Genomic DNA, 14,448 nt, shown 5'->3' on the forward strand with positions numbered 1-14,448 from the left:
CTTGCTTTGCCTACGAACATAAATGTTGCCACTAATACCAACAGCCATTGTCTGTCATTGGCACAAAGTATTCTATCATGTGATCACATGTGTTCACTGATTTACAAGATGTAGTAAAAAACGAGAAAGAATTCCATCTAAGTTCTCCCAAATAGAAATCCTGGATCGTGAGAATGGTCTGATATGCAAGGCAATGCCTAGTTCCTAAAGTAGGTGGGCTAATTTACCCACCTCACCCAAGCCACAGTGAGTCCCAAGCCAGCACATCCCCAACACTTAGTTTGGCAGGCAATTTAGTTTCTGCCCAACTAACAAACTTGCATAACTCTATGTTAATTGTTACTAGTTAACTATTTTAAGAAATACCTGTGGCTTAGGAACCATCTACTGTTGTCTTTTTTGGCAGTCTCTCAGTGCAACCAGAGAATTGCTGATACGGCTCAGCTGGCCAGTAAGGCTCACGAGTGCTGGGACTATAACCACAGATCACAGCAGCCAGCTCCTGCTGAGGGTGCTGGGATCCAGCTTGTACAGCGAGCCCTTTAGCCACTGAGTCAGCCGATGGCCGCCTCCTCTCCATGCTACAGCTCATCCTTGTCTTTTCTTTTTTTTCCGAGACAGGGTTTCCCTGTAGCCTTGGCTGTCCTAGAACTACCTCTGTAAACCAGGCTGGCCTCAAACTCACAGAGATTCCCCTGCCGCTGCCTCCCAGTTTGCTAGGATTAGAGGTGTGTGTCACCACCATCAGGCTTTTTATTAATATCTATCTATCCATCCATCCATCCATCCACCCATCTGTAGGAGTGCTGTCTGCATATACACCTACATGCCAGAAGAGGACATCAGATCCCTTTATAGATGAGCCACCATGTGGTTGCTGGGAATTGAACTCAGGGCCTCTGGAAGAGCAGACAGTGCTCCTGTCTAATGTCTTTTAATAAAGGGAAGATCTTATCTTTAATCTAGCAAAACCAGTTGTTTTAAAGAGATTTTAACCTCCTTATCAAAGTTGCTATTCACTTAAGACTGTCTTTACATTTTTTTCTTTACCCTAAACCATTATTTTTCTGTTATGAGATAGGGATCCAAAATCATTTTATTCCAACTGTCACAGCCCGTGTTATAGAGCTCTGCCTCTGCCGTGCATCACATCTTAGCTCTGCCTGTATCCGGGAGAACATTTGCTATCTCCCTAAACCAACTCTGAAGAAAATTTTACTTCTTGTAGGTACTGCTCTTTCCTCCTTCAGAATGATAAGAAGACTGGCTCCTCCTCACCTCTTACACTGATGTCACATTCCCACAAAACCTTCTAGACCAACACAGCATTGCTTATGACAGAGAATCAGAAACCCCCAGAGTTGGAAGCAAAGGCAGAGAGAGGCGACCTCTATGTTCTGTCTCGCCTCCACAGCTAACCCTGAACCCTGTCTGAGGAGCCTCAAGTTCATGATACTGGGTGCTCTGTGGCCCTTCAGACAGCTGGTGGCCATAGCAAACAATGTGTCTCAGTCAAAGCTGTTCTCCTATGAGGCCAAGGAGACAGCATCTTTTTATCTTCCTTCCCCTGTGAGCACCTCCTAGAGCCAAAGGGTACACTGCAGGCTGCTGGCAGGGGCCCTGAGAGCTATGACTCCAGCCTTGCAGGTTCTGAAACAGAACAAGAGCCCACAGAGGACATGCACTGCTGAGGCTGAGGCTGTGGCTGTCTCTCTGAAAGGTCAGCACTTGAGAAGCAGCATGGACTAGACTTGAGTGTTGAGGTGTAGGCCAGCCTGGGCCACATGTGAGAATGTCTCAAAGGAGGGCAGGGGCAACAAAATAATCCAGTGTGGCCACCTCATGCCCACCTACAAAAGTGGCTTCCCTGGAAATGGCTGGGCATTCCCACTGGGTCATTTTCACATTCTGTACGAAGACCATAGCTTTTAAAGTACAAGTGGTCACTCTTTGCTCTCTCCTGTAAAAGGAACTCCCAGCCTCTGTGTAGCCCAGGTTGGCCTTGGGGGAATCTTGCTGTCTCAGCCTCCCAAGTGCTGAGATTACAGGCGTGAGCCACCATGGCGAGCTATTTTTAAAGTTAAAAACAAACAAACAAAAATAAAAACTAGAAAAAGGGTAACAGAATTTTAACAGAAAGTAAGGAAGTAAGATTATGGTTATCATATTATTCTTTTGTGTTTTTATAACTCAAGTTTTTTAGAAATTAGAATCTGTCCTGCCCCTAGAGGCACTGCGGGTGCGGCTGCTGTGTCACATGTGCATCAGCAGGTGACAGAGAGGACAGAGGCTACGTCTATGCTCAGTGTTCTGACTTGCGAACATCTGAATGATTAGTAGCCTAACATTCCCTAAAGAGAGTCTAAAAGCCAGGCATGGTGGCACACATCTGTAATCCCAGCACTTGGGAGGCAGAGGCAAGCAGATCTCTGTGCGTTTGAGGCCAGCCTGGGCTACAAAGCGAGTCCAGAACAGCCAAGACTACAAAGAGAAGCCCCGTCTTGAAAAGCCTTTAAAAAAAGAAAGAAAGAAAGAAAGAAAGAAAGAAAGAAAGAAAGAAAAAGAAAGAGAATCTGAGACAACCAACAGTCCAGTGCCAGGGGGCTCAGACAGGGAGCTAGCCCTGTCCCTAGCCTCACCCCTCCACTCTCACACGTTGCAGGAGTTGTGGGTGAGCTAGCCCAGAGAATAGAATCGTGAGAGCCCTGGCCCTACCACTTGTCTCCCATGCCATAGCATGGATGAGGGAGAGAGAGCCTCCTCCCCCATCACCACCTGCAACAGGCGGGAGACCTAGTCCTGCTTCTTGCCTGCTGCAGTGGTCAGGAAGCAGGCCAGTCACCTCACCTGGACAGCATAGTAGAGCTGACCTTGATGTCAGGGGCACAGGTGAGCTGGCCCCCAGGTGTGGGCATGGGAGAACTGGTCCCAAACTTGTCTGCTATGCAGTGAGTTGGGCAAGGGAGAGATGCTCCCCTCACCCCTTGCCACCAACAGCAGTCAGGAAAGCTGGCCCTGAGGTCATCAGAGCGGATGAGTTGTCTATCTGGGCAGCACGTGGGGGTTGTAGATTCGCCAGCCCTGCCTCTTGTCTGTTGGGCGACAGCAGTGTGAACCAGGGAGAAATACCCTCCTCTCCCCTCACCTCTCACCCCCTGGTTTCCCCTCACCCTTCACCACCTGGTTTCCCCTCACCCCTTACTACCTGGAACAGGCAGGAGACCTGGTTCCGAGGCCATAAAAGTGGGAAAACTGGCCATGTCCCTCACTGGCAGCAACACTCAGGAGAGCAGGCTCTGCACCTTGCCTGGACAGCAGGGTAGAGCTGGTAGTGGGGGTGAGGCTGGGGGAGGGGGTTTGCCTTGAGGGCATGAGCTGGTGGGTGACTGCTCAGATAGCTCTCAGGCCCAGATCCAAGGCTTTGAGTCGGCCCATGCCAGCATCTACCCCATCATTAGACTGCTGGAGTGCATGAAGAGGCCAGTCCTACAGATCCAAAACTAAAGGATCTCCACGACACAGGGCAACAACAGGACATCTGAGAGGAGTCCCCGTGAGGTTCCAGTACTGAGAGAGTAGCAGAAGCCACAGGCCTCATGCTAGACCAACGAGTCATTGCAACGAATATTTGCAATCAAAGAAGCATGGGATACACTACAGCTTCCATGAGATTTTTTTTCTCTGTTGCGGGGGGAGGGGCGGTTTGCAAGGGTGGAGTGTGGGTAAATGGGGAGGGGGAATTGGGATGCATGATGTGAAACTCACAAAGAACCAATAAAAAGTTTGGAAAAAAAATCAGAGATGGCTCAGCAGTTAAGAGCACTGGCTGCTCTTCCAGAGGTCCTGAGTTCAAGTCCCAGAAACCACATGATGGCTCATAACCATCTATGATGAGATCTGGTGCCCTCTTCTGGCATGCAGGTATACATGCAGACAAAGTACCCATACATTAAAAAAATTATATATGCATATAAATTATTACAAATAAACAAAGCATTAACCTGCTCCCATGCGGACTATGACCTGGCAGCCCATCACAAGTACTATAGAGACAAGGCTGAGGCAGGTGAGCCCTGCTATGGCTCCGACCTCAGCCCTCCAGACACCCAGTGCCTATGCACACACCATTCCTACCTGTCACCCCCTGACTCTCAGAGCTTAGAGAAGGCTACTTTATCCATTAGACTTCTAAAAAGTGCAGCAACCCATTTAACTTTCTAGTCAAGAAAGCGAGGAGCTGAAACTTCCTCTGTGCCAGGCCACGCGGTCTGAAGGGGAAATTAGACCTGGTCCTCACGGCAGCACCTCCAAGAGCAAGCACAGCATGGCTACCGCTGCTTGCACAACCTACCACGGTATCTGCGAAGCTCTGTATAACTATAAAAGTCAGAGCAGCAAAGCTTACTGCATCTGAAGGGAACCAAGAACCATTTGATTTTTCACAGAGCTCGTTCTCTCAGCAGCCTTAGGGAGGCTCCACTTGTGGCCTCATGGTCCTCACAGCATTTGGTGCTGAGTGCTGGCTAGTCTACTCTCTCTCCGCTACAACCCGAGGATCCTGAGCAGGCTGCCGCCATTCAAATATTTGGAGATGGAAGAAAGGGTGGGAAGGCAAGGGCTCTGCCCTACATGCTGTACAGTCCACCAGACCATCTCTGTCCCTGAGAGGTGAGACGCTACTCTGTTGCTAAGTCTCAACTCCTAGACTCAAACCTGAGCCTCCGCCTGAGCCTCCTGAGCAACTGAGACTGCAGGTGTGAAGACTTTGCCCAGCTCTGCATCTTACTTTGGATCCCTCAAACAACTTAATGTTACTTCCTCTTAGATCCCTTCCTTACTGGGCAGTGGTGGCACACAACTTTAATCCCAGGAGAGGCAGGCAGATATCAGAATTCTAGGCCAGCCTGATCTACAAAGCAAGTTCCAGGACAGCCTTGTTTCTAAAAAGAAAAAACAAGACAAAACAAGAAAAGGGACACCCTTCCTGATGCCCCAGGTTGTGCCACACTTGGTCTCTAGGAGCTACAGTGTGGCTTCTAGGAGCTACAGTGTGGCCTCTAGGAGCCCGTCCAGGGGAAGAAAAGGCTGCCTCTTCTTTAAGCTTGCGGTCTGGAAGGAAAAATGCAGAATGGGCCCCTTAACAGTGAGAATTAACCAACAGTTCTAGATGTGCTAAGGACAAATGAGGTGATTTAGCCAGAGGGACAGAGGTCCCATTTCACTGTGGCAGCTCACACATGAGACTAGTCTTGAAGGAAGGCACATTGATCCAGGCAGGGACATAAACAGAAGTTCCAAGAAACACAGGACACATGCAGTGAGGAATTAACAGAATGGGGACAGGAAACAAACTAGCTGACGACAGTGACATAAAAGCTTGGCAACAAAGAACCATGCCAGACAGTAAAGGATCTCAATACCAGGCCAGTTTCAGTGTACACACAGACACACAGACACACACACACACACACACACACATACATTTTGAGACAGGGTCTCACTATGTAGACCAGGCTGGCCTTAAACTTGGAGATCTGCCCGCTCTGTCTCCTTGGTTCTGGGATTAAAGGTGTGTACAACCACACAGAGTTTAAGATTGTGATTCTTTTGTTTTCTGAGACAGGGTTTCTCTATGTAGCCTTGGCTGTCCTGAACTTTGTAGACCAGGCTGGCCTCAAATCACAGAGATCCTCCTGAGTGCGCCACCATGCCCAGTAAGACTATGATTCTTGAGCTTCAGTATGACTGATCAAATTGATAGAATTGGTATTCTAAAGGACTTACTAACAGATTTGCTTTGGAGACAGAGCCCCCAGGGGAGCAGTATTTCTAAAACACCCCAAGAAAAGTAGTGTGCTAACAAGCCTGTCAGAGATAATGTAAATGTAGGATGCTAGGGTGTAAATTTTTCCTCACCAGGACTGACTACCATGACAAAGGAGTCAGCTCTAACTTATGACCATTAGGCTGTGATGCCTACACTACAGACATGCCCTAGGGCTGGAGATGGCTCAGTGATGAAGAGCACTTACTGCTCTCTCAGAGGACCTTAGTTTGGTCCCCAGAACCCATGTTAGGCAGCTCACAACTGTCTATAACTCTAGCTCCAAGAGATTAAAAAAACAATAAATCTTAAAAAAACAAAGACACTTGCTGGATGTGGTGGCGTACAGAAGCAGGCAGGATGGCTGTGAGTTCGAGGCCAGCCTGGTCTACCAAGTGAGTTTAAGACAGCCAAGGCTCACAGAGAAACCCTGTCTCGAAAACCCAAAACAAACAAACAAACAAGCAAACAAAAACAAAGACACACCTCTAATATGATTTTATTTATTTTTTTGAGACCCTGACTCACGAAAACAAAAAGCCAACTAACCAAGCAACCAACCAACAAAAACCCTACAAAAAACCAGCTTTGGTGGTGAAGGGACAGTATAGAGTTAAGTAAAGTAGAAAATACCCATTATTAGATACTGATTTATTTAGTGATCTACTTAAGACTGCATGTATGTACTTCCTGTTGCTAAGCATGCCTTCACGTGCTACCTGGAACAGAACAACCTGGAGCAATTGCTGACAGGATGGGCTATTGCTCTGTATAATGTTGTTTGCTTGCTTGTCTGCCCCATCTTGTGGTTTTGACTATAAACTGAGAATGCAAACTGGCCCTGCTATCAAAGCCTATGGTGGCTTTGCTCTACCGATGACATCGTCTCTCATCCTCTCAATGGTATCAGAGTGCTTATTCCAGAAAGAGTCCCACAGCAGGGTAAAACCCATCAGGAAGTCCCGGTCTGCCATACAGTCTCCTGTGCTCACTCATCAGGAAAAACCTAACTGCCAGGTGGGCAAGATGACCCTGGGTAATAAGTATTTGAAAAAGAACAACACTGGGGCCAGCCGTGGTGGTGGCTCACGCCTTTAATCCCAGCACTCAGAAGGCAGAGAGAGTCAGATCACTGTGAGTTCGAGGCCAGCCTGGTCTACAAAGTGAGTCCAGGACAGCCAAGGCTACACAGAGAAACCCTGTCTTGAGAAAACAAAACAAACAAACAAACAAAAAAGAAAGAAAGAAAAGAAAAAAGAAAGAAAGAAAGAAAACAACACCACTAGCGCACTTAACTAATTCTGGTAATATGTAGTATCTTTGTTGTGTAAATCAAACTTGCAGCCTCCTAGGCCTGTTTAAATTGTTCAAAGTGTACCCTGCGGTGAGGACCCCCAAGAGCTTTAAGGGTGGCTGCATGTGATACACACGCCTGAGAGGATAAGCCAGTGGGATCGTGTGTTGAGGTTGGACTGTTACTCGGGCACTAGAGGAGCTGAGCAGATGCTCATTTCTATCACACGACATGCCTTCTGCTGACAGGCTCTGCAAGAGGGCGAGTGCGTGTGTGCATGCGCACATGTGTCTCACAGTATCACACAGGCATGAACACATGTGCATGGCATGCTGCCCTTCCCACCGGCTGCAGGCTGAGATCTGTGGATGAATGTGGACTGAATGCTATATTCATGGTGCTTGATATGCACCAGGTGCTGAGGTGCACACCAGTGGACAGCCAACAACGTGCAAACTTCTGTGCCTTTCCCTATGTCTTAGGAGCTGATAACGGGCTACAAAAAAACCAAAACCAACCTACCAAAACTCCAACCCAAGTGCCATGTTAGTGAGAATGCTTAGGCGAGGGCAGTAAGGCAATGCTAGTTTACATTTTACTTGTCAGGACACTAGCCTCGGTAGGCACCCACAGCCAGAGCCACTGAGAGCTGAGCACACCTCTTTAAGAGCTCTCTCAGGGTTGTCAGAGTCCAGAGCTGGTAGCACCTCACATCTCCAGTGTTGCTAACTCCATTAAGTCAGACCATGTCCAACACTTAGACTTTTTTTAAAAGATAAGAGTGGGGTTGGCTCACACTGCCTTCCAGTGTGTACAGACCATTTGGATTCCTTCTGGGCAAAAGAGGGAGGTCGGGCCACACTCACCTGGACAGTCAGCTTCATCACTCTTATCCTCACACGTCGGCCAGCCGTCACACTGCCAAGGGAGGGGTATGCACTGGATGGTGCCACTGTGACATGCAAACTGCCCAGGGTTGCACCGAAGCTCTGTGGAACAAAAGGACAAGAGGCAGCTGAGGAAGTGGCGCAGAAGCAGACACCTAGCAGGGCAGAGCTCTGTCCACACCATGGTAACCCAGGAAAGGTGGTCCAGGAGCCGAGTGGCTACCACAGCCTGCTTCCTAGGAGGCTTGGGCACATGCTCCCAAAGCCAAGGGTGGAGAATGATTACAACCCTGCCTTAGACCAAATGGAACCATCTCTAGCAAAGGGACTCTGCAGGACTTTTCTAAGAAGGCAGGACTTGAGCAGGGTTTCCTAGGAAGGCGACACTTTGGTAAGTAGCCTGTGATGTAAAAGCAACAACACTCCAGGAAAACAAGGGCTTACACTTATAAGAAGGCACGCCAAAGGGACTGTGTGAACAGATGGGAGTCATTCCAACTTCGGAGGTTGCAGACTAACCGAGTTCTGACTTATCTGGCATGCTGCAGGTAGCCAGTTACTAAAGCAGTAACATGAGAAGAGGTGTTTGAGTCAGGTAAAGCTGGCAGTGGTTTCTGACAAGACAAAATGCTAACCTAAGTCAGAAAAACACAGGCTTAAATATGAGCCAGCAACCCTCACTACAGGCAAGTACAAAACTTTTCCCTTCTTGTTGACTTTTCCTTTTCTGCCTCCCCGCACGCCCCGCTCCCCTTTTGAGACAGGCCCTCACTGTGTGGCCCAGGCTGTCGCTGTGCTGAGCTCAGAGCCAAGCCTTGTACAGGGAGGGCAGGCACTCTACCCTGAGTGTTATCTCTAGCCTGACTCACTTTCTACACAGGTTGTTTGCTACTGATTAGTTGGATCATGTGCCCCCCCACCCCCACCCCCCGCGCCTCAGGCACTGTCCACTTGGTTTTTTTGAGTTTCTCATTGGCCTGAGATGGCTGATCTGAGGAAAGCTGGCTAGCCAGAAAGGCCCAGGGCTGCCTGCTTCAGCCTCCCTGAGCACCCAACCCAGTGAGTGTGCACCGCTGCTTTTATTCCCATGGGTGCTGGGGAATGAACCCACGCCCTCACGATTGCATAGAAAACACTACAGACTGAACCACCTCCTAAGGAAGCAATGCCGTTTTATGGTGGAATTTTGTCCGAGACAGCTAAAGGAACTGGACTTAGGGTTCATCTGAAACACCTTTTGAAAAGAAGTATTAGGAGTGGTGGGATGGTTCAGTGGTCAAAGTCACCTGCTGGCAAGCCTTATGACTAGACCTTGAGCCCTGAAACCCACATGGTTAAAAAGAGAATTGTCATTCGCTATCCACACTGGCACCGTGGCATGTGTGCACCCTACACACACACCCCTAACACACAAAAAAGTTAAATGTAACAGCTTTTCTTAAAGAAAGAAAGAAAGAAAGAAAGCTAGCTGGAGAGGTGGTTCAGGGGCTCAGAGTACTGGCTGCTCTTCGAGAGGACCTGGGTTTGATTTCCACACAATGGATCCCACGCTCCCTCACACATCTGGGAATGTGGATCAGAGGGAGGGGAGGGTGTGCCTCCAGCTAGCTGGCAGAGCTTACACCACTGCAGTCAACTCTGCTTTATCAAAACTTCATTTTTATTTTACTTAATGAACACAGGTGTTTTGCTTGCATGCATGTCCGTGTACCTCATGCCTACATGATGCCTGGAGGCCAGAAAAAGGTGCTCGAGTCCCTAAAACTGTTGTCAGCCTCCACGCTGGTGCTAGGAATAAAGTCCAGAGTTTTTTGGAAGATCAGCTTAGCTACTGAGCCATCTCTACAGGCCCCCAATTAAAAAATCTTAAAAATAAAATCAAACTGACATGGTACATAAGCTAGAATGAACAGACACTTCAAGAAACTGGCAAATGCTCAAGAGGCTCCAAGCAACAGCAATGCAGACACACGGGAGCCACAGAGAACAACCTGCGAGAGAGGAGGTCCACAGCGCCACGGAAGGAAAGCCCTGCAGAGCGTGAAGACACTGACTCCATCAAAGAACGGACTAGGGACAGGACAGAAAGAGGTAAACTGTCAGAAGCAAGAAACAAAAGAAAAAGACTACACAAAGTGAGCAAGAAGCCAGCAAGATGGCTTAGTGGGCTGGAAACAGCCTGACTCCACAGACCCTGACACTGTACACCAGCTAGGGTGTGTGCACTGTGGGCAGGAGACAGCCTGACTCCACAGACCCTGACACTGTACACCAGCTAGGGTGTGTGCATTGTGGGCAGGAGACAGCCTGACTCCACAGACCCTGACACTGTGCACCAGCTAGGGTGTGTGCACTGTGGGCAGGAGACAGCCTGACTCCACAGACCCTGACACTATGCACCAGCTAGGGTGTGTGCATTGTGGGCAGGACACAGCCTGACTCCACAGACCCTGACACTGTACACCAGCTAGGGTGTGTGCACTGTGGGCAGGAGACAGCCTGACTCCACAGACCCTGACACTATGCACCAGCTAGGGTGTGTGCACTGTGGGCAGGAGACAGCCTGACTCCACAGACCCTGACACTGTGCACCAGCTAGGGTGTGTGCACTGTGGGCAGGAGACAGCCTGACTCCACAGACCCTGACACCACGCACCAGCTAGGGTGTGTCCACTGGCCCTTTACCTCTACAATAAGAAATTTTCTTTAATGAGCAAAGCTTAAATGATGTGAAGAGTAATTCTTCAATTTAATGAAAACTATAACAAATCCATAAATATAAGCAAGCCAATGAGCCTTAAACACCAGAAATAGAAAATGACTCCAAGTCATATGGCACGCAAAATGGTTAAGAACCGAGAAGCCAGGCAGAAAACTGAGGCAGGACCTTTGATACAAAGAGGAAAAAAAATATCACACACACACGCCCCCACACCCGGTTTTCAAGACAAGGTCTCTCTGTCATCCTAGCTGTCCTTGAACTCAAAGATCTACCTGCCTCTGAGTGCTAGGATAAAAGGCGTTCGCCATCACTGGCTAGCCACATTTCTTATTAAAAATAGTAAACTAGCACTTCTAACTATCTGTAACTGTAGCTGCAGAGCATCTGACACCCTCCTCCGGCCTCCATGGGCACTAGGCATGCATGTGGTGCATACACAGGCACACAGGCAAAACATTCATATACATAAAATGACAAAAACAGTTTTAAATATTTTCTAACTTTTTATTTTAATTTTAATGTATGGGTGTCTACACCATGTGTATACAGTGGTCACAGAGGCCAGAAATGGTGTTGGAGCCCCTGGGGCAGGAGTTACAGACAGTTGTAAACTGCCACATAGGTGCTGGGAATTGAACCCATGCTCTGTGGAAGATCAGCCAATGGTTGGAATGGCTTAGCTATCTCTCCAGCCCCCAACACAAACATTGCAGGTGGTTCATTTAACAGGAAGCACATCTGACTGGGAACCTAGCTGTTCCTGGACAATAAGGATATGGCACGTCACCAAACCGAGCAACAGCAGTGTGCACAGCTTCCAGTCAGCCATGAGAGAACAACAGAGGCCAGGCATTCTAGCCCGCCGTGCTGCTGACCACGGTGCTGGGCAGGTTAGATGTGTTAAACGTACTTTATACCAAGTCTGCATTTGTAAGCCACCTCTCAAGTCAACGAGTGTCTATGTTGTCATGTGCGCGCGCGCGTGCGTGTGTCAAAGAGTGGCTGGATATACCATGTTTTCTATGTCCACTTTCCGCTCCTATCACAGAATTTACCACAGAGTAGGTAAATTAGAATCAACAGTTTGGGGACTGAGGTAAGATGGTGGGCTAGAGGAATGAAAATCTGTTGTGTTTTCTTTAAAGACATATTATCTTCACAGTACCGTTTCTTATTATCTTCACAGCACTTTTTCTTTGTATCACTTGATAAGGACTTTTGATCCACCATGGTAGCAGCAGTAAAATGGTGATAACAACAGAACTATCTGGAAGCATTGATTTCCAATCCAGAGTGTGGCTTTACCTAGGTTTATCCTAAGTCTTCTCTTCCAGACAACTAGAGCTGCAGAGCGTGCTTTGACTTCTCACAGCAGAAAATAGTGTGCCACCCTCTGTGACATTCCATCCAGACACACAAAACCTATCCCTCAACCAGGCAGATCCTTTGCATACTAATGAAACAACTTAAGAACACGTGCGAAAACCACATTTGAAGAAAAAAGTGAACACTTGAGCATGGCCCCATGATAGACCAACTCAGCAAAGTGCTCTTCACAATTGAACATGCTGGTGCCCTCATGGGCAGCATCACTGATGTGGGGATCTCTAGAGCATCAAGGAAATGGTGCCCTGTGTTTCATTCATCAACTTAGAAAATGCAACCTGGTGTGTAAGAAATAATAAAAGTATCTTTTCATATTAAAACCAATAGTGTAATTAGCCACAGTTCTGGAGACTGGGATGCCCAGGGTTTTGCACCCAGTGAGCACCTTCCTGTTGCACCTCAACTCAACAAAAGCCCCTTGGTAAAGAACACATGAGGAATGGAAGGCCAGGAAACCAACAGCCTACAGCTGTAAAGAAAACGCAGCACCGAGAAAAGCCTATGCACACGGGCTGTGGTGCAGCTCTACGGGCATGGCTGGGGTGCAGCTTACTGCGTTTAGTGTTGGAGTATTTCCCTAGAGCTCATGGGGTTTTGGTTTTTTTTGAACACCTCAAAAACCAACCAAACAAAACAACTTTACTAGGTGTGTCCAACTGACCAAATGCACCCCAGGGCCACAGTAAACACAGCTCAACACATCTGCAGACCACAATGTCAAGTTGCAATGTCAAAATGTTGGGTACTTCTACTTTACACAAAGTAAACTCCAGGCTCAAATGGCTTCACGTAGAAAACGCCACAAAATATTTAGATTACTATTTTCAGAACTGGAGAACCAGATCGCTTGTTAAAGTGTGTTCTGCTCTTTCAGAGGGCTCACATTTGGTTCACAGTATCCATGTGAGGTGGCTCACATCTCACACCAGCTCCCAGGAATCCAGTGCCCTGGTCCAGTTTCCCAGGGGCACTCACACACAAGTGGTATAGATACACATGTAGGTAAACATTAAATTAAATCGTTAAAAAAGGTCAACTCTTCAAAAAATTCAGAGTTCAGATAGTTACCAAAAGCAACAATATTAAAAAATAAATGCAAGCACCAGGCAGTGGTGGCACACACCTTTAATCCCAGCACTCGGGAGGCAGAGGCAGGTAGATCGCTGTGAGTTTGAGGCCAGCCTGGTCTACAAAGTGAGTCCAGGACAGGCAAGCCTACACAGAGAAACCCTGTCTTGAAAAACAAAAACAACAACAACAAACCAAAAAATAAACGTAAGCTAGACATGGTGGCACATGCCTGTAATTCTAACTTTGGATGCTGAGGAGGGGCTGAATTCAGAGCCAGCCTTAGCTGCATGGTAAGACTGTCTGAATAAATAAACTGAAAAGAAGACCAAAGGGAGAAAAAAAACAATGATAAATCTAACAAAAAGAAGTTTTAATCCTATATGCCAGAAATAAAAAAATATGTGGCTGAAAGATATATTTAAAAGACCCAAACCTATTGGCCCGACATGAGAGGGTGCGGGACGTTACGTGGGCCCAGGAGGACACTTGTAATGATGAGAGTGTGCTTGTTATCCTGGATGGTGGAAGAGGCAGGTCGTAGAGGCTCACTGGTCAGGCAGTCTAGTATTAATGGCAAGCTCTAGCCAGGCTCAGCAAGACATCCTGTCTGAAAAACCAGGTGGACAAGTGATTCAGGAAGACACTCCTTACGTCAGCTCTGGCCTCCCTCCACACGCACACACAAATATGGACATGGAGGACTCGCCGCACACATCAAAGCTCCTTGCTCTTTTTTATGGTGTCCCCAAGGCAGTAGGCTGGGCCAACATGAAACCAAGCATCTCCTTCCCAGCCACCGGTTGGGAGACAATGAACTTAAGCTTTGTACTTCCTGTGAGAAGCCTGTGGCCACAGCAGCAGCAGCTGCAGCCCTGGTCAAAGGTGGAAGGGTCACGTGGTCCCAGTCTGTCACGAGGAAGAACAAGGTTTTCCCACGGAGCAAGGCGTCCTGGCCACAGCAGACAGTGCCTGCTGCAGAGTAATGCTCATTCTTGTTCTAGACCAAGGAGAACATCTGTTCACAGATGCAGTGTGGATGCCAATCTGAGTGCTCTCAACTTAGTTATGGGGGGGCACGGAGGGACAGAGGGAGAGGGACTGATTTCTGGAAGCCACACTACTGTTCCCCAGCAACTGAGACCCAAGACCCAGCAGCATCAGAAGGCCTTCCCATCTCTGTAAAGAGCATGGTGTTGTCAAAAAGCTCTTGAGCAAAGATGGTGAGTGTGGTTTTTAATTTACCAGTATGGTCCTAATAATGTTT

General features: G+C 47.9%; 1 protein-coding gene and 1 non-coding gene across 3 annotated transcripts in view; one reads left to right on the forward strand and one right to left on the reverse strand.

Moving 5' to 3' along the window:
* Dgcr2 (DiGeorge syndrome critical region gene 2) overlaps positions 1–14,448 on the reverse strand; it is a 62,618-nt gene that overhangs the window by 28,927 nt on the left and 19,243 nt on the right. For both annotated transcript variants that reach the window (XM_051150645.1, XM_051150647.1), the window contains exon 2: positions 7,985–8,107. In XM_051150645.1, coding sequence (XP_051006602.1) covers positions 7,985–8,107 — 123 coding nt within the window. The remainder of the gene's footprint in view (positions 1–7,984; positions 8,108–14,448) is intronic.
* On the forward strand, positions 2,218–2,349 carry LOC127193467 (small nucleolar RNA SNORA17). The gene has a single exon (XR_007831120.1). It is a non-coding gene; the product is annotated as a small nucleolar RNA SNORA17 (small nucleolar RNA).

This window comes from Acomys russatus, chromosome 8, assembly GCF_903995435.1.
Source record: "Acomys russatus chromosome 8, mAcoRus1.1, whole genome shotgun sequence".
NCBI classification, from domain to species: Eukaryota; Metazoa; Chordata; class Mammalia; order Rodentia; family Muridae; genus Acomys; species Acomys russatus.